This window comes from Canis lupus, chromosome X (genome assembly GCF_003254725.2).
Source record: "Canis lupus dingo isolate Sandy chromosome X, ASM325472v2, whole genome shotgun sequence".
NCBI classification, from domain to species: domain Eukaryota; kingdom Metazoa; phylum Chordata; class Mammalia; order Carnivora; family Canidae; genus Canis; species Canis lupus.
In genome coordinates, this window is record NC_064281.1 from 86,089,722 (window position 1) to 86,116,631 (window position 26,910).

A 26,910-nucleotide genomic window follows, 5' to 3' on the forward strand; every position below is an offset into this window, starting at 1 on the left:
GTATTTTGGACTTGCCAGTTTCTCTCATACATATACATATACATATACATATACATATACATATACATATACTGTTGTTGTTTCTCTGGAGAACCCCATTATAACTGCTGTCTCTTTCCACTCTGATTTACTTCCATTACATTCTCTCTCATCTTCCAGATCTAACAAAGGGGAAGTTCAGTTGGAGATCAATTTAGTTTGTGATCAGTGACATATATTTATGTGGTTTTTAGTCAGTCCTGTGTATAGATAAATTATTGCTAAACCATCCTAGTAAAAGAATAGATTCCAGAAATATCCCAGCTGCTCACTCTGCTGACCTATCCAGCATGGTAATACAAAGGTGCAAAGCCAGAGGTCTTAGCACTATATGAACATGTCTTATGGTCCTTGACACTGAAAACACGTAAGGTTTGAAATGTATGGATCCAGAAGCCGAGCCGTGGAAAATGCCTTCAGCCACCTGATTTGCAAAATAGTATGTAGAATATTCGGTTCTCACTAATGTATAAAGACAGAGGATGTTTTATTTCATTAAGAATATACTCAATAATGTAGTGTATACAACTATGCATAGCACTTTTACTCATTTTGTGATGGGAATTACATAAAATACAATTTATCAGAATTCTTTTTTTTTTTTTTTTTTTTTTTTAATTTTTTTATTTATTTATGATAGTCACACAGAGAGAGAGAGAGAGGCAGAGACACAGGCAGAGGGAGAAGCAGGCTCCATGCCCCGGGAGCCTGATGTGGGATTCGATCCCGGGTCCCCAGGATCGCGCCCTGGGCCAAAGGCAGGCGCCAAACCGCTGCGCCACCCAGGGATCCCTATCAGAATTCTTATATTTGTAAAGGACAAACCTGGATCAGTTCGACGACCATCAGTTCTACTTCAAGTATGTAAAGTTGCATGTGTCAGCTTTTCAACTATCAATAATAATAGTACATTTTCATCAACCATGCTAGCAAAGCCTAAATTATCTTCCCATTCTCTCTATAGAAAAGGATATTATAAAACCATTATCATATGAAGAAGAAAACAAAAATATGAGGGAAAGTATAGGAAAATAGTACTATGGAGGTGTGTTGGGCAGTTAATAAAAATAATGTGTTGATATCACCTCACATCTGTCAGAATGGCTAAAATCAACAACACAAGAAATAACAGGTGTTGGCGAGGATGTGGAGAAAGGGGAACCCTCTTGCACTGTTGGTGGGAGTGCAAACTGGCACAGCGACTCTGGAAAACAGTATGGAGTTTCCTCAAAAAGTTAAAAGTAGAACTACCCTATGATCCAGCTACTGCACTACTATGTATATACCCAAAGGATACAAAAATACCTCAATTCAAAGGGATACATGCATCCTGATGTTTATAACAGCATTATCTACAAGAGCCAAATTATGGAAACAGACCATGTATCCATCGACTGATGAATGGATAACAATGTAGTATATACAATGGAATATTACCAGCCATAAAAAAGAATGAAATTTTGCCACATGCAATGACATGGATGGAGCTAGAGGGTATTATGCTAAGCAAAATAAGTTAGTCAGAGAATGACAAATATCATATTATTTCACTTATATGTGGAATTTTTTTTATATATGTGGAATTTAAGAAACAAAACAAACAGGTGATGGGGATCAAGGAGGGCACTTGTTGTGATGACCATTGAGTATTGTACGGAAGTGTTAAATCACTAAATTCTACACCTGAAACTAATATTACACTCTGTTAACTAACTGGAATTTAAATAAAAACTTTAAAAAGTAATATTTTGTTTTTATTTATTATCATGTTTGTGATATTTGTCAGCTTTTAAAAATTATAATTAGTTGTGATTTCTCATTCTAAGTAAATAGTATCTAGTGTATGCGTAACTTTTTAAGGTCCTTTTTAATTAAGAGGATCTTCCAAATGGTCTAAACTTCAAGAATCACAAGATGTGGACCTCCCCCGGGCATGGGAGAAGAGAAAGAAGAGTTTTAAGAAATACATGCTTTTTATTTTTTGGATCCTTTAACTTTGACTGTTGGGAAGAATACAAATTCTATGTGTTTGTTGTGCAACTAGTTTCTAACACTTAACAGGTTACAAAAAAGTCATTTCTCTTTCCCCTTTCCATAGCTCCACTTAGTCCCAAGGTGTAATGGTGGCTCAGTAAGTGTCTTCCTTTTCTTGGCCATCTACTGCAGTGTGACACATGCCTTGATTATTTCCCTTCTACTCTCCTTTGTTGGTGCCACTCAGTCCCCTACAATTGGATAAATGCAAATTACCATTGACTCATGGCTTAAAAGAAATGTAAACTATCCTGCTTTCCTCCTGTTCTGATCTCAGATTTTCCTGGGAAATTTATTCTTGTGGACATGTCTTCTTTGGAAGATGACAGGCCTAGTAAGAGATCAGATTGGGTCTAGCCAAGACCGAATAAAATGTCAAGCATGGGCACAACTAGTGGGGGAAGAAATTGAAGCTTGATGAATAGCTCTTAGGCCTATAGAATATTTTCAGTATATTCAGATTTTAAAATGTCTTTTATCTATGCCACATGGCCAATTTTGGGTGCAAGTGAAAGAATCTATGACTTCAGAGGTAGTATTTAGTCTCATAGAGTCAAGGAATGTAAGAGCCAGAAGGAACACTAGAGACCATAATCCTGTGACTTCATATTACAGAACGGTCACTGGGGCTAAATGAGCTGGCCAAGATCATAAATATGGTTGTGGTTGTTTCAAAGGCTATAAACCATGTAAACCAATAATAAAAGTAACCAACAACATGTCTTGTTTGATCAGAGCAGTAAATCCATCCACTTAAAAGTCATATCTGGGGAGAAGAGACAGCCATTTTGCCATCAATGCTAAGGGTGAATGAAGAAAATAAGATGGCTGCCTATTGAAGTAGAGGTATGTGTGAGAGCTAATGTCCAAACTGGGCATATTCATTTAACTTTGTGCAGTTAGGTGTCAATTATGTAGCAGGGAGACTGAAGAGAGTAAGGGAAGTAAGATAAATAAATGCCAGGAAATTCTCAGCCAATGTTTGTCCAAGTATGTAGTCTCAGGATGAGCTACATCAAAATCTCCCAGGAAGTTTGTTACAATGAGAATTCCTGGGGCTTACTTACCCTGGAACACTACAGGGTAAACTGCTCTGGGGGCAAGACCAGGGGGTGGGCAGTGAATAAACACTTGAGGTGATTCCAATACAGATGGTTTGGAGAGGCCTTTAAGAAGTACTGTTCTAGGTTAACATCAGAGAAAATAATGACACCATAGCAGTGGTGTCCTGTAAGCATGAGAACAGAAGATACTCAGAACAAAGCATGATGATGACCCTGCTGGAATAAGAGTTCAAGATATCTGGGTTTTAGTTTTAAATCCATCAACCGTAGAACTTCCGGTTAGTTGTTTTACATTTTGTGATGCATTTTATTCACTTTGCAATGGGAAACTCGAAAGATTTTAAGCAGAGGAATGACATGATATGGATTATAGTTGCTGCTGCATAAATATAAACACAAATGCTAGAATAAATATATTGTTGCTGAATAAATATAATTAAATAGTAGTACAAGAGTAGACATGGCACAAAAGTTAATATGCTGTCAAAATAGTCTAGGTGAGGGCAGCCCGGTTGGTTCAGCAGCCTTCAGCCCAGGGCATGATCCTGGAGACCCGGGATCGAGTCCCATATCGGGCTCCCTGCATGGAGCCTGCTTCTCCCTCTGCCTGTGTCTCTGCCTCTCTCTCTCTCTTTCTCAGGAATAAATAAATAAAATCTTTTTTAAAAAGAAAAGAAAACAAAACAAAACAAAAAACAAAATAGTCTATGTGAAAGATAGTGGTAGCCTAAAATAGGTTGTTGCCTATAGTTGGAAAGTAGTGAATGGATTTTGTTCATTTTGTTAGGATTAATGATGGATTGGGTAACAGCGATGAGGAAGAGGGAGGCATCAAGGATGACTCATGAGGTTCTGGCTTGCAATGAGTGGTTGAGATTTTAAGGGGTATGTGTGATTTGAGGGTTCAGATGATTGAGCATGAAGTCCAGATTAAGTCAGGGCTAAAAGCCTAGGAGGAAATGGCACATCAAAGGATTTCAGATCTCTTGGAAGTCAAAGAGCAGACAGAGTCAGAGTACGAGACCTGGGAGGATGGAAGCCTGTGACCAGAGAGTGGGGGCACTGGTGTATGTAATTTTCATGATGGATCAGTTCTACATGATGACCAGGTCTGGGTTAACCATAAGCACAGCAGGCTGAAGTGAAGTGGATGTGGAGGTCAGTCAGTGGAGTTGGACAGGACAGTGAGCTAACAGGACCAGGATGCTGATTGGGTCATTTGAGCCTGGAGAGGACAATTGTGACTTCTGGGCCAAAATCATCAGTGATCCTAGGATAGTGAACTAATCAGTAGATGATGATAAATAAGGAACAGGTAGATGACAGGGACTTTAAAGGAGCTGGAGCTTTTTTATGAGTGGAGGAGAAATAGCTTAGAACCTGCACTTGGGAGCCTTTAAAGAAAATATATTTCCTTTTTTAGGATGCTGGGTGGTTCAGCGGTTGGGCATCTGCCTTTGGCTCAGGTCATGATCCCATGGTCCTGGGATGGAGTCCCACATCTGGCTCCCCACAGGGAGCCTTCTTCTCCCTCTGCCTATATTTCTGCTTCTCTCTCTGTGTCTCTCATGAATAAATAAATATTTTTTAAAAAGAAAACGTATTTCCCTTTGATATTTGGTTGTAGAATGTACCCCTTCAATTTTGAGAAAGTAGGTTTGGTTTAAGGCAGGAGTCGTGAGATCAAACAAAAGCTTTGTAAGTGGCAAAGCACAGACATGCTATTGTCTTGTTTGGTTATATGCTTTGGTTCCAGGAGTAACACTTTACACTTTTCATTGTTAAAAATTTCATTTTCATGCATACTGAAATATTTATGGATGCAATGGTATGATGTCTGGGATGTGCTTCAAAGTAATACAGGGAAGATGGGCAGGGGTTATAAATGAAGGAGTCCCCATGTACTGATAATGCTGAAGCCCACTAACAGACACACAGAGGTGCCTTGTACTATTCTGTTTTGTGTATGTTTGAGTTTTTCTTTAATAGAAAGTTACAGAAACCTCATCCTTATAGATTCGGCCCATTGTTTTTGACTGGCACGTTTTATGTTCTCATTTTGTGAAGCTCTCTTATCCCCTCTTCACGAGGTCCACAAGGACAGATTCTTACCCCATTTTACTAATAAACCTCTCTGATCCTGTGAAGTGACTTATCCAAAGGCAAACATCTGTTTAGCTGCAGACTTAGGACTAGAACTCCCATGTTATATTGACTACTGGATCAGTACCTTCTACTGCCTCATAGAGTGAGCTTGTAAGTTTCCATTAAGAGGTGTTGAAATTTGGAGTAGTTCTCTCGGGCCTTTGATCTTGGAAACAGTGGTCTTCGTTTGATTGCAGGTCCAACAAAGTGACATTGCCTCTGCACATGCTATTCCTGCTGTTAGGGTTAACGCCAACACATCCTTCAAAGCTCAACTTAATCCTCCCACCCCCTCTCACACACACATACTCTGCACTGTCCCAACAATCATACTGTCCTTTGCACTAGTTCTGAATCTTGTTCAAACTTTTTTCATTTTGTGTGCCACAGTGAATTATAAATGTATGTATGTGCATGTCTATGTGTCGTTTTCTCTAGTAAATCAGAACCATGAACTCTTTTTTTTAAAATTTCGGGGCCTTTTATGTAATGGCAACATCTTATATGTCATTATTCAACAAGTCAAACATGCCTGAAGCCATTGTTAGGGGCACTCAACAAAAACAAAAACAAACAAAAAAACAAAACAAAACATGGGAGCCTAAATAAAGACCCTGGATTTGGCTGGCTTGTGCACCTGACAGGCAAGTACTGGTATGAAATTTTAGTATTGCTTTCTTTCTGGAAACTGAGTCCTGTCCCCCAGGAGTCTTCACTCAAGTATCAAGGTGACTGCCAAGCACAAAAGAAAGTATTTTAAAACTAAATCACACTATTTTTTTCCCATAAAAACCTTCCTGCAAGAGAAGATGGACTGGGAGAAGGTGGGAAGCAGGAAGTATTTTTTTCTACAACTGTGTAACTCAGATAGACTGTGAATAGCTCATCACAGTAGGGGAGGTCCAGGGGAAGGGGAGATGAAGTACCCACCCAGATGATCACATCAGTTATAATACCAGCTAATATTTACAAAGCTCCTACAATGCAATCTCAGTCACTTTTGGAGGAACACTGAATTTTCTCCCTGCAAATGACCGTTCATTAAGAACTGGGCACAATAGACTTCTGAAAGAAATGCTTCACAAAGCTTTGTAAGAAGGTGTGGTTGACTTGATGCCATCTTCTTCGTCCTGAAAAAGCATAATGGGCTTTCACACATAGTTTCCAACACACTCATCATAAATATGAAGGGGATGCAGCCCAACGTCATAACAAATCAAATTTAGAGTCTCATGAATTCTATATCCTCTTCCCACCCATTTTGCAACACCCATCAAACCAATTTCACTGTAAAAAGTATCACTGAAAAGCCCAGCCCATGGGGCATCTCATCGTCCTCAGCAGGGTGGGACCTAGCGGTAAACAGGAGGTGCAGGGAGAGCAGTGTGAAGGCAGCTTTAACATTTTCAGTGAAAAAAGCCAACTTGTTTGCAGTTTTGATTTGCTTTTAATAACAAGCTCTCTCAACCAAAACTGATGAATTGGCATAAGAACAAGGGTACAAAAGAAACATCAAGGGGGCCTTCCAAATTGCTAACTAAAGGATGAATTCTCTGCTTTGTGTGGCCATCATTTTATCCCTTGGTAACAGGAGATAAAAAGACGCAAAGCTTTTAATATATGCTGCCTGAATACAGAAAGGAACTGGTTAGAGCATGTGGCCTGTGGTGTTATCTTAATACTTTATAATCACATTCCATACTTTAAGCAAATGTAAATTCTGTCGCATGCTGCCCTTGAAAGACAATTTCAGTGCATACTAAATTGGAGGTAATCACCGATACCTCATAAATAAAGCCTCTGGTGGATAAACACCGAAGCATTTACCAAGCAGCACTGCACTTTAAAATAGCTAACTTTATTGTCAGTGAAAAGATAGGCACAACATGGATTCAAACCTGCTTAACTTTATTGGAACTAGCTCAATTACAGAACAGGGTTTCAATCATTATGGGGCCACATACATTTTCAACCAAAGGTGCTTCTTCTCTAGCCATCTGCCAACCCCAGCTATCCATTTTATAAACACATGCCATTAATCACAAGGGAGGCCAGAAGGAGGTTTGATGACTCCATGTCACCCATCGTTGCTATTGGGAAAAAATAAACAAACTTCTGACACTTGTCCTACTGATGATGAATGTCACTTGGGAGATTCTCTTTCCAAGGATCATGGCGGACTGAAATCGATGGCAATTAGCCCATAGTGGATGCCTTCCTTTGAAAACATGTTTAGGAAAAATGCACACATTTGAAGTAACACATTTCATATGTGAATAAGCAATTGAGATAACAGGAGATTGTATGGCTAACAGACATGAGAATATCATTTATAAAAGTTAGTCCATATGTATACACCTTAAGCTGCCGCATTATGAGTGTTTAGGCTCTTCATAAAAAGTAGTTTGCACAGTTTGTTCATTTTCCAATTCTTGTACCCACCCAATTGTGTAACAAAAGAACACTTGGTGTTTCCTATGGCAGATGATGGCAGATATTTCCATTTCTGCTATCCTATCATCCTGAAGCTCAAAAGCAGCATGGAAAATAAATCCTTCATTGAAACAACAATTCAGATACATGATTTTAAAAGAATGTTCAAGCTACTTTTATTTAATAAAAAATTGTTAATAGGAGTTTTATATCAAGTAAAGTTCATTCTAATGAAGTTTTTCTGTACATGGGACATTGGGGTACAACTGACTTAAAAGGTCCCCAGAGACCACCAGGCAGTACAAGTTAAGACAAGGTCACCCTTCTGTCCTGAGGTTCCAGTAAAATGCATAGATAAGTGGGAGTCCAGAAAGAGCCCCCAAATGTTACATATCCACACAATTGTGAAAAGGTGACTAACATGACATTTCTCCCATAAACCAGAATTTTTCAAAGGACACCTATTAGAGATTTTCTGAAAAGGCTGAATCTACCTTCTTTGTAAACAGAATACACTGACATGGACTTCTTCCATCTCTTAGATGTACGATATCACTTTAGCAAATTACCTGGGAGTAAAAACTGAGCCCAAAAGGATTGCCTCTGGTATGAGGGGGCAGAGATGCTGTGGCAAGTTCAAGGTAGCCCTCAGCCAAGAACTTCCTCCTTTCCCAAAAATACATGAGTCTAAAGAGATGGCTGCCACATAGTGTGGAATGTAGGACATTTGTCACCTTAAAGAATGTGATTAAAATCAGGGCTCCTAGAGCTAGCAAAAATTCTGGCAATGTGTTATAACCACAAAAGGAGTAGATGAGAGGTTTAATTTTATTTGGATTAATTTATTTGGCTAGAAAGTAGCAGTCCTGAAGTTTGCTACTTGTGGCTTCTACTATTTGAGGACTTTCTCCCTTATGGCCAAAGGGTAGTATGAATGAGAAGTGAATTAGAAGTAACACAACTACGCTTTTAATTTCTATTTGGGATTCACTTGACGACTGAGGACTAATGTGTAGGATGGTCACTTCATTATTCAAATGTCAATACTGGCTGAAAATCATATCACTCTCCCTCTACCCCACAAAATAATTCCTCTGGAAGAGAATTAGGAATGGCAGAAAAATAATTTTAAATATCCCATTCCTGTGGTCACCGAGGAACCCTCTAAGATGACCTGAGACAGCCAATCCCACAGCAAGAGAAAAAGTGAGGTCAATTTCTTCGGGGGGAGTTTCATGTGACTCTGCTGAAATGAGGACCAGGGGGAGACCTTGAGAAAGGCACTGCAGGAGAGGCAAGGTAGGAATTTAGAACCTCGGACAGACTACTCAAGCCAGGGACATCTTACAAAATACGTATGCCCTGGTCCATGAAGATGCTTTTTCTTAAAACGAGGCTTGTTGTGGATAAGGGTTTCCCAAAAGAAGCATGGTAATTGGCAGGATGGAAAGCTGTGTTGTGTGAACTTGAAAAAAGTCACGTGACCTCTCTGGGTCTCAGACACGCCTCATCACTAAACTGAGGGGGTAGGGCTCTACTGCTACAGTTCCTTCTGGCCACTATGCCCCACAACATAATATATCAGGCCTACTCTTCTAACTAACACATCCCCAAAGTTCTACCCCCCACCCTTTACCTAGTACCCCCCCGCTCCCCTCACCCTCCCCTACCCCTGAAAACTGATCTTAATGACATTGTCTGCAGATGTGTCACCTTAATGAAGGGCAGAAAGGTGACACAGAGCAGGGACCGGGGGGGCAATCAGCAGCCATTTTGCATCCCTGGAGGCAGCTCTATGACAAAGCTTGGAGCCATGGCCTCCTTGGTCCCTATCCACATGCGCATTTCCTGCTGCTCTCCAAAGGTATTCTGAGATGGAGTCACTGGCAGTAAGAAGGCATAGCTAAGGATACATCTACAGCCCATCTCTTCCCCGGCTGCAGCACAGTACTTTGGGCTTCTGATGCTATTCCTTTGGAGGTGATAGTCAACTATGCCTTTTAAGACATATGCTAAGAATTGGGGAAAACAAGAGGAGTTCTTTCAAGGTAGTCACCAGAGATTCAAAGCATTCGGCCCATCACCAGAAATGCTTCCTCGTTTTGCCAATGACTGGAAATTTGAGACTGGTGACACAGCCAGTGAGTCTGTGCTGGAGAAGAAATAAACACTAAGCAGATTGGTCTCAGGAAAGGCAAGCGAGCTGTGCTGGTGGCCACACACAGCACCTCATGCAACTCTCCATCAAGGCCTCTGATGGTCTAACTCCCTACGAAAGAGGAAGTTATACATCATCACACAGCTAATTTACTCTCCTAGCATCTGAAAGCAATATATTAATTATCCAAATGCATAAATTACTCCAGAGTATATATATGAAATGTATGAACTTCCACAAGGGAACCAAAAGAATCCACTTCCAAAGCACCACTGAAATGAAGATAAACAAACTCCTGGCACAGGGCAGCTGGGAAATCGGGAGGGAAAATTAGCTCCAGCACCCTTCCACACCCCAATATCCCCTGCCTTTTCTCCAGCTTACATAGCTCCCGAAACTATTCTCTTCCATGAGCCCAAGATGAGAGCTCTCTCTCTCTGGATGCTGCCTAGATGGTAAGTGTACAAAACAGCACATGTGCAAATTCTCTCCAGCTTCCCACTTCTGAACTACATGTTACACACTGCCTTCCAAACGTACTGTGCTCTTCAATAAAAATGATCTGGAATATGGCAAGGCTAAATAAAATGACACACGTTGAAAACATTCATGTACATCCAGCTATTAACAGTCCTAGCATTTGTATAAATCCCAACAATAAACTTTAGAGCACATTCTGATTAATCGGTCTTTAGAGGTAACGCTCTAAGTGTGTACCAGACTAGGCTGGAGTTTGTATGGTGTTACTTAAGTACTACATCGTCTCAATAGAAAGCCCCTTTAAAGAACATCCCCCCCAACCCTAGTCCTCACCCTCAAAATAAGAACAAACAAAAGGGAAAAATGATTAAAAGCACTCTTGCTGAGCAACCGCAGTTCTCGGATGTGCCGTTTAGATGAGATATTCTACCATCTCTGCATCAGGCTCTTGTCCCAGGAGCTGAATGGGAGCTTTCCTTTCCAGAGTATTGGAGTGGAAAACAGGGCCATCTAAACAGAGACAGGGGATTAGAAAGCAGTTAGGGATAAGGTGACGATTCCTAGAAACAGACACCTTCCGAGCCACGAAGCCAATGGCAAAGTGAGACTTGCCTGACACCCCCTCCCCGTGTCCACCTGAACATTTGCTTCTACTAGGAGAAGGGCCTTGGCTCACCCCAGTTCCCATCCTGGTGTCCCAAGAAGCCATTTACAGATGCTGCCCTTGTGCCTTGTGATCCATTCCCTTTAGCACATGAACGACTGTGGCCAAGTGACCAGCGGGTCAACAAACCACCTGTAATTGAGGGCAGAACCCAAAGCTTCCCCAGTATGGACAATCATTACCTGTCTTATCGGGACTGCAGGTCACGCTTGGTATAGACAAACGACGGGACCCAGAACTGGCAGCTGGACTTGAAGAAGCCTCAGCCGGAGCCAGGGCCGGAGCTGGAGCTGGAGCTGGAGCTGGAGGAGAAGCCGCAGCCGGAGCTGGAGTTGGTGCCTGAGTCGGAGCCGAAGCAGAAGCCTGAGACGCTTGCGGAGCCAAAACTGGAGCGGTAGCCGAAGCTGGAAGCGGAGCCGGAGCAGCTGAGGCAACCTGAACAGCAGCAGTGGGAGCAACAGCAGCAGCAGCAGCAGCAGCAGCAGCAGCAGCAGCAGAGGCAGCAGCGAGAATCGGAGTGGCAGGAGCTGAAGAAACAGCAGTAGCAGCGAGGGCAGTGGCAGCGGCCGGAGATGGGGCAGAGGCAGTGGCAGCTGGAGCGGCAGCAGCAGCAACGGCAACTGGAGCGGCGGCTACCATGGTGGTGGTGGTGGTGGCAGCGGTGGCAGTGTTGGTGGCAGCGTTGGCAGTGATGGTGGCAGCAGCAGCGGCAGAAGCGGCTGGCATGGGAACAGAGATGGGAGCGACAGCGGCGGTCTTGTTCGGTTCCGTTCCCCGTTCCGTCTGGGTGCTGCAGTCACGGCTGCCCGTCTTGGAGTGAGCAGACAGCAGGGGCGTGGACGGTGGCACCGGCGATGGGGTGGAAGGGACGGACTCGACGCGGTAGTCTCCACCCAGGAGAATACCTATAAGGGGAGAAAGAGACAGGGGTTAGGCAGGTATGGGCTCCTGGGACCCAGATGCACACGTCTACTGGCCCTCTTCTTCCATGTAGAAGGTTCAGGAGGAACTTTCCTTGTGCCTCCAGAGAACCCAGAAGGCGGGTGTGGCAGGCTCATCCCACCTGGTCCTCACTCTCCACCCCAGCACCGTGGATGACACTTTTAGGTGTCCTGTGAATCAGTTTTGATTTTTTTCCAACAGCCACTGATTTCCAGCGAGCTTTCAGAATGCTTCTAGTCAGTTCCACTTATCACCCACATCATCCACTACCAGACAGCTGGGAAGGATTGGGGAAATAAGTTTGTAGTCATGGATGAATGTGAAAATAATTTTGTAAATGAAGGTTCTAATCAAGACCGTGGTCTCTGGAATGCGTCCTCTAGCCAAGGGACACTGCAAGTGTCCGACAACTAAAAGGGATATCAGAAACAACAAAAAGACCTAAAATTAAAATACAAAGCTGGTTTTCTCAGAATCTAAAAATGTACCTCATGGTGTCCATGATATTTCTGGGATTTTGATTAGAGGGGAAGGCCTAGGGATCCCTGGGTGGCACAGCGGTTTGGCGCCTGCCTTTGGCCTAGGGCACGATCCTGAAGACCCAGGATCGATTCCCACATCGGGCTCCTGGTGCATGGAGCCTGCTTCTCTCTGCCTGTGTCTCTGCCTCTCTTTCTCTCTCTGTGACTATCATAAATAAATAAAAATTAAAAAAAATATTAGAGGGGAAGGCATGGACAGGAATGGAATGAAAAAGTACATTCAGTTCTCATCTCAGAACATTCTGATAACAAAAACCTGCCACCCAGCATCATTTAGCTTAACTAGAACTCTGAGTCCTTCTATTATATAGGAGGAAAGAACAGAGAAGATCTGGAATTCTGAAATCTTGACTGACATGAAGCTCACGTGGGCTTTGGACAAAGACTAAAGATCTCAAGTGGCAAGGTCAGATCTGAGAATTTTTAAAAGGAAACTGAAGTTATCTTCCTTCCCACCCAAGGAGAACTCAGAACTCTTATCTTTGAAGGCCTTGGATTCAATCAGTGTTCTCTCAGTGAGATATCAGAATGTGGAGGAGCTCCTTTCAGGAGGATAGAAACCCAACCTGGTATATATCATCCTCGCTAGAATGTGGACCATCGCTCCTTTTCCTTGCTGAATGGGCACATATCTAAGTCAGGGCTCTCTTTATTTTATTTTTTTAAGATTTTACTTATTTATTCAAGAGAGACACAGAAAGAGAGGTAGAGACATAGGCAGAGGGAGAAGCAGGCTCCCCACAGGGAGCTTGATGGGGGACTTGATCCCAGAACCCCAAGATCACAACCTGAGCCAAAGGCAGATGCTCAACCACTAAGCCACCCAGGCATCCCCAGGGCTCTCTTTAAATGGGTCACATTAATTGTCTTTACTGTCATTACCTAGGCTCCCCTTCCAGCTCTTGTCATCTCGCTTTTCCTCCATGATGGGGGTGCCAGTCAGGGTGGAAGAATGTGAGAGCAAGCCTGATCCAGCATTGGAAATGGACATTAGAGACTTTGCTGGTCGCATGGATGACAGCTGCTCTGTCTTACTTGGCTCCTTCCGGGAACGCTGCTGGAGTACTTTGATCATGGCATCCTTCTCAATAATTTGGGCATGAAGCGTCTTAATCCTAGGAGTCAAAGATAGAGAACATATAAAGATGTTGTTGCTACCTCCATGTTCTGGTCTCATGGCCTGCATGGACTTAAGCTTCCAGTGTCTTTTCAACTAAGGGGTGCTTTAGTTATTTCTGGGTTGTAAAGCAAGGGAGAGTGTGCCATGCTTTTTAAAATGCCTTTCTCCACACCCAAATGAACATAGTAGAGCATGTGAGAGTTGTTGCTTAAACCTCACGAGGCCAAAGGAAGGTACTGGTTGTGGGAGAAGCTGCATGTGAGCAGGTAAATCAATGTAGTGGGTACTATAGTGACGAACTGGAGTCAGGGGAACAACGTATTTAGTGAGAAAATAAGAACTTCTATGAATGGGCCGCAATTTCAGTTAATAAGTAAATGATCATGAGTTTATAAGAGGTATCAGGTGCCCTACCTCCAAGTTGGAATGGATGTTTTTTTACTGTGCACTCTGCTGTAACACAGGGCTGAAGTCCGATGCTAGAAAGAATACCCCAGAGTGCAAATACCAGCGATACAGTTCTGGCAGAGGGAAGATGGAAAGCAATTACCAAGGCCAATGGGGAAAGCAAGGTAAAGGTCACTGCATTTCAAATCCCAAGTAACAGGCTGGCAGGGTTGTGGGGGTCAGGGGAAGCTGTGTTGTCAGGTTTTTCAGCTGTGAATGAAGACGTCTGCCCTTCCCTTCTGATCTATCTGGTCTTGATACCTTCTTCTCAGATCTACCAGGGTCCGGATGGATTTTCTACCTGCCCTCCATGTCAAGGCAACGCTTGTTGGCCATCAAGATTTCTTCCTCCTCTTTCTGAATGCGAGCTTCCAGAGCCGTGTCGTAGCTAGTGTTAGGAGAGTGGCTGATGACTGTTGTGTCCCTGGGAAGGAAGATGACAGTGATGAGGAAGACAAGGCAGCAAAACCAATGAATCCTATCATTTCCCTCCCAAGTCAAAGTATTGCTGGAAAGCCATAAGCTACAGCGAGACTTGTTAGGAATGGCTGGTTTCTGGATGACTTACTGAAAAGAACCTCCAAGATGGGAAGGTTCAGCACTCAGAGCTAGAAGCGGTTTTCAGCCTGAGAACAGTTACAAAAGTCAGTGAAGGATTCCACAAGAGACGCACAGGCTTGCCTTCAAAACTAGACAGATAGGCTCCCAAAGCCTTCTGGCTGAGAGTCCCTTCAAGGTTTTCGATCATAGCCAGGTAATGGGAAGATATTTCTATTTCCACTTTATCTTATTATTTATATTACACTTAAGATATAGATTTCCACTTTATTCTCATGACAGTTATGAAGGGGAAACGGCTAGACTTTGCTGAAAAACAAAGAATGTACTAGACAGCCATTGCTACAGATGTATAACAACTATACCCGAATGCTAGAAACAAACTATGAACACGTCAACAGTGAAGGTCAGGTAGGGCATGCAAGACAAGTTAGAAACAGGGCCTTTGAGTCAGTGCCACTTAATTCCTATCTGACCTACATCAGAAACATTCCAGTGCCAACTCAACAAGTCTCACCCCCATGACTGTTCTCTTGCCAGGGTCCCAACTGCACAAGGGACCATCCTGTTTCATTTGAAAGTCTCTAAGGCCATTAACTCAAAGACTCATTAATAAGGAGTAAAGTGTGTGTGTGTGTGTGTGTGTGTGTGTGTGTGTGTGTGTAAGAGAGAGAGAGAGAGAGAGAGAGAGAGGGAGAGAGAAAGAGAGAGAAGGAGGAGAAGGAGAAGGAAAAAAAGGAGGAGGAAGAGGAAGAAGGGAAGGCAGTGTTGGTGGGGAGAGGGTCTAGCCCGTGGGTGAGGCTGATGTCTACACAGCACAAGTCAAAGACATATGGAAATCCTATATCGTCTTGATAAATGAGGTCATACATCTTTCTTTAGTTCATTTAGAACTAGTGGTAGAAAAAAAAGTGAAGGGAATGAAGAAAACTGGATCTCCTTTGAATCACTCGCAGGGAAAGAAAAAGGGATTAGGAAGAATATTGATGTAATTATATTGGTCTTCAAGGAAAGCTGACAATAGACCAAGAAAACAATGAATTGGCACTGTTTCATTATACTTCTTATGAGAACGAGGATCTGTGGGAGAATTTTCTGTTGGCAGCTAGCTGTGTTCTCTTAGCTTAGAGATTGTGACCAGTGCAGATGGGAAGGAAAGGGCAGGGGATAAAGAGGCAGCAAGCTGGTATTAAAGTTAGGGAATTTGGGTGAGTTTACATAAAACCACTGTTTCCCCAAATGCTTGTACTTTATATGCAGAGCTAAAACAATGTATCTGAATGGTGAAATAATTGTAGTGCAAGTGGCTCCCATCAATTGCTAAGTTTGAAATATTTTAGCGTCTCAGAATTTTCCACTTGCTCTGGTGAGTTCACGTGCTTATAGTCCTACCGGGAATGGCACTTATGTTCCAAAGTAGCCAAGGGGATATGGCATTGTGCAATGTGGAGAGCACAGGTTCTGACTAGAGACTACACCAGGGTCAAATCCCACTTTCCCAAGTACTCTGCCACTAACAAATTCTATGAGCCCGGTAAGCTCATAGAATTTAACTCCTCTAATGCTCAGTGTTCTCATATGCAAGATAGAAATCATCATTATACCTACATCTCATGGCATTTTGGGGGGGAAGAAGTCAAAGTATGCCTGTAAAAGATATGGTGGCAGGCACAGTAAAAACACTGAATACAGTCATCTATTAGTTATGAGAGAAAAGTCTATAGGTAGAAGAAGAGTAGCAGACAAGAGAGTGTGACTTTAAAGAATTTCAGCTCCAAGATCATATCCTGGAGGCAATTCCTGCAGGGCATAGTTCCAATGGGATGGCTGCTTCAGAGCCAGGCCGCTCTAAAGAGTTCATGGTGTCTATGGACACTGGGACATGAGTGCATGGTTTGTCACTGGGGGAGCCAGTGCTGGCTCAATGCCACTTTCACTGCATAAAAGACCATTTTGGGGACTCAGAGCCCTGCCAGCTAATTGATATGGACATTGTGAACTCCTCAGGAATGGAGCCTGAAAATGTGGGGCACTTAGTGAATTCCTACAGAGCTGCCAGGACGGCCTTCAACATCAATCTTCCTTCTAGAAGACTGGCGCTACTAAGCCAATGGCTCAGGCAAAAGCAAGCAAGCACAGCTTTGGAAGGAGCAACTTGACCTGCTTAACTTCCAATACTCTGAGACCATCCTTACGCACATCTGGAGTGAACTGATGGCTTGAAAACACCACCTGCATATTCCAAAATGTAGATCCCTGAGCTTAATATCCTCCATCTGAATTCTTAATAAATGAGTTTCTGGCAACTATCCTTCCAATCATCTCTCTCCTTCCTTTGTCCAATGAAATTCTCATCACATTGCTTACATTGCTTTCTAGAATGTCACCCATGATTTCCTAACTAAAACATCTAGTGTTTTAAACTTTTAAACTTCAAATCCATCCTTCCTGAATGGGTATCATCATTTTGTTGATTTAATATGTGAACTCGACTATGAGTACGACACTGTGTTTGAAGTTACTGCGATGCTAAAAAGTGGCTACACATGCATAAGACTAGTCCCTGACTGCAGGAGACTTGCAAGACGAGGCAAAAAAATAAATAAACAGGCAAGGGGCACCTGGGATGGCTTAGTCAGTTAAGCATCTTTCAGCTCAGGTCATGGTTCCCAGGGTCCCAGGTTCAAGCCCCAGGGTCCTGGGTTCAAGCCCCAAGCTCCCTACTTGGGGAGCCTGCCTCTCCCTCTCCTCCCCGCTCCTGCTCTCTCTCACTATCTCTGTTGCTATCTCGGTTTCTCTTTGTCTCAAATAAACAGATAAAATCTTTAAAAGAAAGTAAACAGGCAAACAATTTAATTAAGACAGAAGGGAATTTGAACTTTGTTACAATTGGCACTGAAGATTATTAGAGCTTTTTGAGGGGATTGATGTGATCCAAGCTCTGCTTTAGAAAGATAGCATTATCTCTGGGTGAAATACGATAGGGGGTAGGGGAGGAATACACTGGACTTGGGCAAACCAGTCAGAAGGGTTATTGTAATAATCCCAGCAAGAGATACTGAAATGACGAAGTGATGCAATAGTAGGGGAAATGGAACAGGCATAGGAGGCAGAATTGCTACAACTTGAAGACTGCTTAAATGTAGTTGTTAGACAGAGGGAAGAATGAATGAGAATTGTGTTGTTTCTAATTCAAATGACTAGAAAAAAATGGCATACCACTCACTTTCCATGATAGGAAAGTATGGAGAAATCTTTGGGAAAGCATTTATAATGAGTTTTGATTTTAGTTACATCGGAGTTAACATGTCTTATGAATAGCCATATGACAATATCCAACAAGTTGCTGACAATTCTAGCTTTAATCTAAGGGATGTCAGACTTACTATGTGAAGCTGTAGTAGAGAACAAGATAACTAAGACAAAAGGTAGAACGAGGAGAGAGTCATGGACAGAAACTGAGAAAAACCTCCAAGGAAGGAACAGATAGGCATGTATAATATGTGTGACCAGCTTCTACCTCTTACTTTCCTCTTCCTTCCTTCTTTCCCAGATTTACATCGCCCAAAATAAACACAAAACATTGCACGTTCGGAGAAGGTTAACAACCTAATTCAGAAAATGCAAACTCGTCAATTACATGGCCCATTGGGTTTGTTATCTTTTTTAAAAAAATATTTTATTTATTTATTCATTAGAGACACAGTGAGAGAGGCAGAGACATAGGCAGAGGGACAAAAGCAGGCTCCATGCAGGGAGCCTGACGTAGGACTCAATCCCATGTCTCCAGGATCATGCCCTGTGACAAAGGTGGCACTAAACCACTGAGCCACCTGGGCTGCCCACGGGTTTACTATCTTTTTATCCCTTTGCTGCTATTCAGAAATAAAGTCACCGCTTGTGAACTTCAATCTGCATTGCCGAATCCATCCCTCTAGGATGAATTACTCCGTAGGATTGCCCTCATCTAATATTAAGCATCTGGATAATCTCTAGGAGCACCACAATACAGAGTTATACTGTGGGTCATATTATTGTGATTATTTATAATATTTTTAAGTGACTAAGTAATAAACCTCAAATGGTCACTCTTGAATGGTTCATAATCCCTATTTCACTACCTTGAAATCATCGTTTCTGGGAGGCAGCAGAGGACAGTGGTGAAGGTGTCAAAATGTCATTTGCAATCCCGATTCCTCTTCTTAGTAACTGTGTGTGATCTTGGACAAAGTATTTACCCTGTCTGTGCTTCAGTTTCCTCGTCTGTGGAACAGGTAATAGTATTTATCTCAAAGAATTATTGTGAGGATAAGCAATAATTGTAAAGTACTTAGCAGAGTACCTTATGTAGAAAATACTACATGTGATTTCTTGCATTGACTATTTTCCCTTTGAGAAGTGGTGCTTCATAGAATGCAAGTGCTAAGAGGGGTATGAAAAGATCACCTAATAGGTCTTCTACCTGAGAAAAGACAGTTGTCTGTTACTATATTCAAATCTCTATTTTCATGATTTGCAATGGCCAAAGACCAGAAACAATCCAAATATCCATTTTTGAGTGAATGGATAAGCAACTGTGGTATAACCCAAACTATGGAACACTGCTCAGCAATGAAAAGGAATAAACTACCAATACGTGCATCAACTTGTGTGAATCTCAAAATAATTATGCCAGGTGAAAGAAATCAAACACAAAGAGTATATACTATATGAATCGTTTTATACAGTCTAGAAAAAGAAAAATTATAATGCCCAAAAAATTCAGATTGATTGTTGTCCTGGGGTCAGATGGGGGAGGAAGGGATCAAGTTGAAGGGGCACAAGAGAACTTTAGAATGTGTCCTCTCTCTTGATTGTGGCAGTGGCTCCATTATTGTATACACCTGCCAATGTTTATCAAAGCATACACTTGAACTAGGTGTTTACTTAATTTGTAAGTAATACCTTAATTGGAAAAATTCTACAACTAGCACTGATACTGCCCAAGCAACAGTTCCTAAATGTGCAGCCTGTTATCTACCTATGAGCTATTACACTGGGAATATACTGAGATACTAGCAGAATACACAGGAACCAAGCAGGCCATTAAAATGTGGCACTAGATTTACAGATTTAAGTTACAGAGTTACATATCATTTCCTTCTCTTTCACTTCTTTTCTCCTTCCTTCCTTTTTGCTTCTTTCTCTCCTTCCTTACTCAAATACATGTTGAGCACTTTCCATCTGCAGCCAATATCCTAGGCACTTAAAAATTATTTGGAAAGAAAACAGAACATAAACCTTTTACATTGAAAGGGGCAAAGAGCAGAACTGTGGTCAAATTTTTAGGGTTGAGAGGAGGCAGAATGAAACCACTGGGCAGAAAAGCAATGGCAAGAGATGTTGGAAGGGAAGGTGGAAGAGCTCACAGGCTCTGAAATGAAGGTTTCTGAATGCTACCTTCCAAATTTGAAGTCTTATTAGGAAAGGAAGAAAAGGGGGGAGTCCTGGGTGACTCAGTGGTTGAGCGTCTGCCTCCAGCTTCGGGTGGGGTCCCAGAGTCCCACAATCAAGTCCTGTATCAGGGTCAAGGAGCCTGCTTCTCCCTCTGCCTGTGTCTCTGCCTCTCTCTCTCTCTCTCTCTCTCTCTCTCTCTCTCTCTGTGTGTGTGTGTGTCTCTCATGAATAAATAAATAAAATCTTAAAAAAAAGAAAGGAAGAAAAGGGAATCTCTGTGGCCAAGCATAAAAGGCATTATCTTTGAAAAAAATTAGCATAATCCTGGAAGAGAAGGGTCTGGAGAAATTACCTAGTCTGATACTCTCATTTTGCAGGAATTTGAACACAATCTCTCAATTCCCCCTGTGGACTGGATTAAAAGGCATGCAAAAAGTATACAGTCCAGATACAGGATGTTTGTCTGAGGAACTAACATCAGGTATTTCTACTAGGTGGATACTGGCTGCTTTTTATCATATGAAATAATAAACACACACATTTTACTGAAAACAGTGATTCCATGAAAACTTTCTATGGACTGATTTCAACAAATTTGATTTAAATTAAATCTACCATATGGAAGGCAACAGATTCTAGAAAGAAATCTGTCTGACAGGGGGTTTCCTCCAATACTCAAAACTTTCCAGGGAGGAAGGAAGGGGGAGGGTTCATTTCTTTATACAAGGATCCCAGGGACAACCTCTTAGCTTCACTGCCTTTCCTAATCTGAAGTCTATGTTGGAGTCAGTTTTAGCAGTGAATCTCCCAGCACCAAAAACCCTGGCCACTCAACATTTTTTCATGTTGCACACCTTTATGAGCAGAATCTGTCTCAGCTTCTGCGCAAAGATGGCAGAAATTGTCCTGTATCTCCTTTTCGGTGTTAGGGTTGCCAAGTAACCTTTGGATAAGCACAGGGTACAGGAGTTTATTTGGAAGGTAGCAGCTAGAATTCCACTTAACTGTGTTTCTAATCTGCCTCCAAACTTCCCGAGCATCTTTGAGCACAATTGGGCTTCTGTGCCCTCTGTTACTGCCCTGGCATGTACCAAGCACACTGTTTGCAGAAAACAAAGACAGGTAAGCTTAAGCTCATGAGGACCTCAAAATTAGGGCAGAGGTGATTCCCATCCCTTTAAAGTTTTTAGAGGATGCCTGGAGACGGGAAGAGTGTGGTAGAGATGTCTTCCTGGAGAACTAGGAGTAGGTTTGCAAACCACCAGCCCAGCTCTCCAGCGCTGCCCTCCCTCTGATTTGGCATGAGAAGGAATCACAGATAAATGTGTCCTCCACCCCCTCCGCACAGGATGTACATCCCAGCCTAGACTCTAGCAAGTGTTTCCACATTTCTCCAGCTCACCATGTTTAGGAGAACGTTAAAAACAGCACTGGGGTTTTTAATAACTTTCTGGGTAGAGACTCTATGGGTGTAGTGTGCTCTGGCAGCCCCTCAGATACTCAACTGTAGCTGAAGGCTCTTGTCCATCTCTCCAACAAACAGGCCACCTCATGATTCAAATTTAGTTTTTGTTGCTGTTTCTTTCTCTCTTACCCAATTCATGATTACAAACAGCCATGAGACAGATAAACGGGGTAAGAACACTGTTTCCTCCCAAGATCAAGATTTAATGTTTTCACATGAAAGGGGGAAATCTCAGAGGCAAAATAAATAAATAAAATAAAACAAAATCCTCCAGCCACTTTCTATCCCTTACCAAATGGAATATGACCATCTCCATGTCATGCACTCATGAACACAGAGAATGTGGCCTTCAAATATAGACCTGCTCAAAGGGCAGGATGGAGCCATGGTGAGTATAGCCCTTGGCATAGCTTGGGTGAGTCAGAGCTACCAAATGGCGGCAGCCACTCCTGAGTGACATTTCATTTCTGAGTGGCATTTCTCTGAAGAGGCCTCCACTCCAGTCCTGGGGCTAAACAAAGAAAACTGCAAGAAGCTGTGGCTCTGGTGAAGGAGGTGTGCAAACGTTCACTTGATCCCACCTGCAATTGTTCTGGTTCCCAAGGAGAGCCAAGCTATGACTCTAGTGAGTTCATAAGTTAAGGTCAATTTTCAAATTCCTGACCTTCTGCCCTCACAATCTGTTTCACCAGATGAAAGAAAACACATTTAAGCAGAGACTGGGGGTAAGGGGAGGGAAAGAACATTACAGAAAATAACAAGAGAAATGGAAAAATCCATTTTATCAGTCACCTTTGTGTTCTGCCCCCACCCACCCACCCAGGCCCTTCAAGCAGTGACTCTGGCAGCCAGCTACTTACCTCTGAGCAGCAACGGTTGCAGCAGCATCTAGAGCAAAATGTCTCATCACATTCTCCTCCAAATACTTCTGTTCCCATTTAGTCATATCGGCTTCCAGGGCCAGGATCCTCTCCTCCTTCTCCCGAAGGAGCTCCATCAATGCCGTGGCATTGTATTCGGAAACGTTGGTGGGCTGAGAGTTGCCCTGGCGCTGGTTGGGGAGATACAGAGACCCCTCAGGTCAGTGAGAGAATCGTGGTGGTTGAGTCCCATTCGAAGAGCCCCCTATCTTGGAGAGGATTACTGCCCAAGCCACTTCAGTTTGGATTCTGATTCAGAAGCAAGGGGCATCCAAATTTCCTCTTAAGGCAATGGGACTTTCTATCTTGGGCTTCAATATGAGACTCCCTTGGTCAGGAAAGAAGTAATCACTATTCTTGCCTGCCAGCATGGTACACAACAGAAATGGACATTAAACACCTAGGACTGGGGCCCTACTTTGCCCCTAACTTGTTGTGTGGCCTTAAGTGAATCATGCAACCTTTTCTGAGCCTTGATTTTCTTTCATCTAAAAATGAGGAGGGCTATGGCCAGATGACTCTAAAGGCCATATCCAATTCTAAACTGTCTAGGAGTCTATTTGCACAGCATCTTACTTCTTACAGGGTTTATGGTTCATCTGAAAATAAAAGGTGCAAAGATAATAGGCATTAAGGATTTTTCCAGGATAGGAAGCAAAGGAAGCCAACTTCATCTTTATAATTGGAAAGCAGTCTGGAAATAAGATCAAGTAGGGGAAAAAAAACAAACCTAAAGATGAGCACAGGTGTGGTTTTTGTCACCATGTCAGACACTAAATGAAAAATAACCAACCAGGAATGATCTCATTTTCTTTCAGGTCTCCATACCTGCTGAATTCTCAGGGATTCCAGTTCCCTCTCCAGCCGCGTCCTAAGACGATGCTCCAACTGCTCACGTTTTTCGCATGCCGCCTGGAGCTGTACGAGGGCTTGCTGCATCTTCTCCACCTTATCTACATACACCTGCTTCTTTTTCAGCTGGAATTCCAGGTTGGGAGGGTTGCAAGATGGAACAAAAGAGAACAGGATCAATCATGCATCCCCCAAATCCAGCTTTGTGTTTAGATCTCTTTCAGTCCTGCTCCAAAACAAAACAAAAATAAAAAAAAAATTTAAAAAAAGAATGAATGGTAAGAAGGTCCTTCATGATGAGTAGAATGCTGCCTTGTACTTATACAGGGAATGTGATGAGGAAGAGGACTTAGGAGCTCTCTTTCATTTTTTCTTCTCCCTCCGCCCCGCTTTGTTTTCCCCAGACCTATTTCCAACAGTAGAGTCTGTCTTAGATGGCAAGCTTTTAAAATTATTAAAATAATAATCCTTACGGCAAGGTCCTCACCTCTGCTCTTCTTCACTCTAAACTGGAATAGTCCAGGGGCAGTGATGTCTTATTTTGGTCATTACAATAGAGAAATTCTAAAAGATAAAAGGGGGGTTCTCCAGGGAGAAAACCTTAATTTGGTGTGGAAAGGAAACCACTCCCTCTTCCCCCTTATATAAGTGTCTTCTCTCCAAGTGACAAAGAATGGGTGCTGAAGGTCCAAAGAAGTCAGAATCATCTTTTTGAAGTCTGTGGTCCTTGTAATTATCCATTATAGTCATCACTGTCCTTTTGGACAATTTCTGCTTCTCAAAAGTGAAGCTACCACACAATGGTTTTTAAGGGTCTTTAATCTCCTCATTGACTAGCACTGCCCCACTAGATATTTATTAAAAGAACACAGGTCACAAAAAAAATAAAAAAAATAAAAAAAGAACACAGGTCACTTGCAGTTTCTGCCTCAGTCATGAGCCTGAGTTGATAACATTGGACCATAATTTCTCACCCTTATTCTGGGACCTTTAAAGATATCTAAAGACTCGAACTAATGAATTGAATCTAAGACTAAATGAATCAAACATGATTCTTCCTCTTTCCAAGCCTATGAACCATAACCAAAAGCAAAGGTGGAAGCAGGTTAGGACAACGAAATTAAGTTCTTTGTACCCTTGTAATTCATAAGCTAAATCCTGGCTCTATGGGAATGGTGAGATGAGGAGGATCCCAGGGCTCTTTACAGAAGGCATATACCTCCTCAACACTTAGGAAGAGAGGAGTTAGTGCAGCCTTCTCAGCTTGTTAGTCAATGAGGTTATACTTTTTATTATTATTTTTATTCATGAGAGACACACACAGAGAGAGAGGCAGAGACAGGCAGAGGGAGAAGCAGGCTCCTGGTGGGGAGCCTGATGTGGCACTTGATTCCAGGACCCTAGAATCACGACCTAAGCCAAAGGCAGATGCTCAACCACTGAGCCACCCAGGCACCCCGAGGAGGTTATGTTTTTCATCATTATTTGTGGGGTGCCTCTCTTGATAATAAAATCAACCTATGGGGACACCTGAGTGGCTCAGTGGTTGAGCATCTGCCTTTGACTCAGGGCATGATCGTGGGATCTGGGATCGAGTCCCACATCAGGCTCCTGCAGAGAGCCTGCTCCTCCCTCTGCCCATGTCTCTGCCTCTCTCTCTCTGTGTCTCTCATGAATAAATAAATAAAACATTTTTTAAAAAATCAACCTATGGACTCTTTCTAAAGCAGAAATCCCTCTGAGCTAGTCATATCTGTCATTATCATTTTCATGGAAGCTGAGGTTAGGGATACTTTCACTACTAAGATCTAAATCAAAATATTATCAATAACCTTGTCAAGAGGAAATTGAAGGATTCAGCTCAACTCTAACTTGTCAACAAATTCCCAAGCCCTTTGAACTACCTAGGCAGATAGTTGCAATGTTAGAACTTACCTACCCTTCCAGTATTGCCCACCCCCATTTAACTGGGCCAAGACAGCAGGACCAGCCAGACTCCCCCCATCGAGGAAACCAGGCAACTTCTTAGTGGTAATGAGTTCAAATCATTGCTGTCTAGAATGGCCAGTCAGACAGCAAGAGCATGTGCTGGACTGTCCTTGTCTTATAATTGCCTTCTCCCCAAATCAGAATTGCTTAACTTTATCTAGGTTGCAGAAAACCTGTCTCATATTTTCCTACTAGATCTGTGGTATGCTTTGCCTAGGTGACCAAGAAAACTTTTAAAAAATTTTTCCTATAATTTTTTGACATTTCCTTTAATTCTGGGACCTACTTCAATGTAGCCTTATAAACCAGCTGAGGTGAGTTGGAAGTCTACATGTTTTTTTATCAACTAGACGTTTCCCTAGGAAATAAAACAAAACAATACTCATCATTCTCTTTCTCTCAGTAAGCTTACACTTCTCCTTCCTGGGATGGGTCACCATTTGTAACAACACTGAGTACGGCAATGAAGACTGTTAGGCCACACATGTCTCTGCTTTCCTATTTGCTAAGCTTTGAATAATTGGAGAGCAAGGAATATTCTCTATCTTCACCTTCTGGGTTCTATAATCCTCATGAGCTATTTAAAGTTGAATGCATTTATTTGTGAATCACTCTGAAAATCCCAAGGGAGCAGTACAATGCTAATGCACAGGATGTTAACTATAATTAGTTAGGCTTATAGCAGTTATACTTAAAGGCAATTAAAGTGAGCATGCAGTTCTTGCCTTGATGGTAAAGTACTCTGGTGTAAGCTCAGAGAACTGAAAAATAAGCAGTCCAAGGCCAGGTGGTTATTTCCATGTCCTGCTTTTCTGGAAAAAGGAAACATTAATATCTTAGCAAAAGCATCTCCAGCAGTAGGAGTTACTCAGCCAACCTTCTGGAAGGGAAAATGGCTGAAGACAGGCATGCAGGTCAGACAACATCCACAAAGCAGGCCAAAAAAATCCAATTATGTTTTGCCACTGGGATGGTTATATATAAGGTACCGAGACTATTGCTGCTGGCATTATTCTCCTCCTACCTTTTTTATAAGAAAAACAGGTATAGCTCACCCATAAAGACCACAGTCACCTAGTAAATACTTAATCCCTGGACAAATTATGACAGAAGAGGACAATTCTAGGATTCTACCAATGCAAGACCCTATAGATGAAATCAACAAGTCAGCTATATTCTAAGTTACGTGCTCTATGTTTCCTAGATCTTATATTTATTTATTTATTTATTTGTTTGTTTATTTATTTATTTATTTTAGAGAGGGAGGCGGAGGTGCAAAGGGAAGGGGAGGGAGAATCTTGAGCAAGCTCCACACCCATCGCAGAGCCTAACACAGAACTCCATCTCACGACCCTGAGATCATGACCTGAGCCAAAATCAAGAATCGGACGCTCAACTGACTGAACCATCCAGGTGCCCCTTAGACCTCACCCATATTTAGAAAAAAACAAAGGTAGGTCTGTATGGCTCATTAACTCCTCTACAATCGTTATTTGCTTCATTTTTACCTTCATCATGAAAAACCTCCTTTTGTTTTCTGCCTTGTCTCCTGTGCTAAGCTCCTCAAATGTTAAACTGGTAATTAGGACATTCTGGGTTCCCAACTTCATCTTTCAAGGTCA

General features: G+C 42.3%; 1 protein-coding gene across 4 annotated transcripts in view; it reads right to left on the bottom strand.

The window, feature by feature from the left end:
- Positions 1-7,169: 7,169 nt before the first annotated feature.
- AMOT (angiomotin) overlaps positions 7,170-26,910 on the bottom strand; it is a 64,974-nt gene continuing 45,233 nt past the window's right edge. For all 4 annotated transcript variants that reach the window (XM_025431386.3, XM_049107811.1, XM_025431387.3 and 1 more), the window contains 6 exons: positions 23,276-23,425; positions 22,388-22,578; positions 14,370-14,492; positions 13,384-13,616; positions 11,200-11,922; positions 7,170-10,863 (listed from right to left, as the gene is read on the bottom strand). In XM_025431386.3, the coding sequence (XP_025287171.1) occupies positions 10,766-10,863; positions 11,200-11,922; positions 13,384-13,616; positions 14,370-14,492; positions 22,388-22,578; positions 23,276-23,425 (1,518 nt within the window). In that variant the 3' untranslated portion in view covers positions 7,170-10,765. The remainder of the gene's footprint in view (positions 10,864-11,199; positions 11,923-13,383; positions 13,617-14,369; positions 14,493-22,387; positions 22,579-23,275; positions 23,426-26,910) is intronic.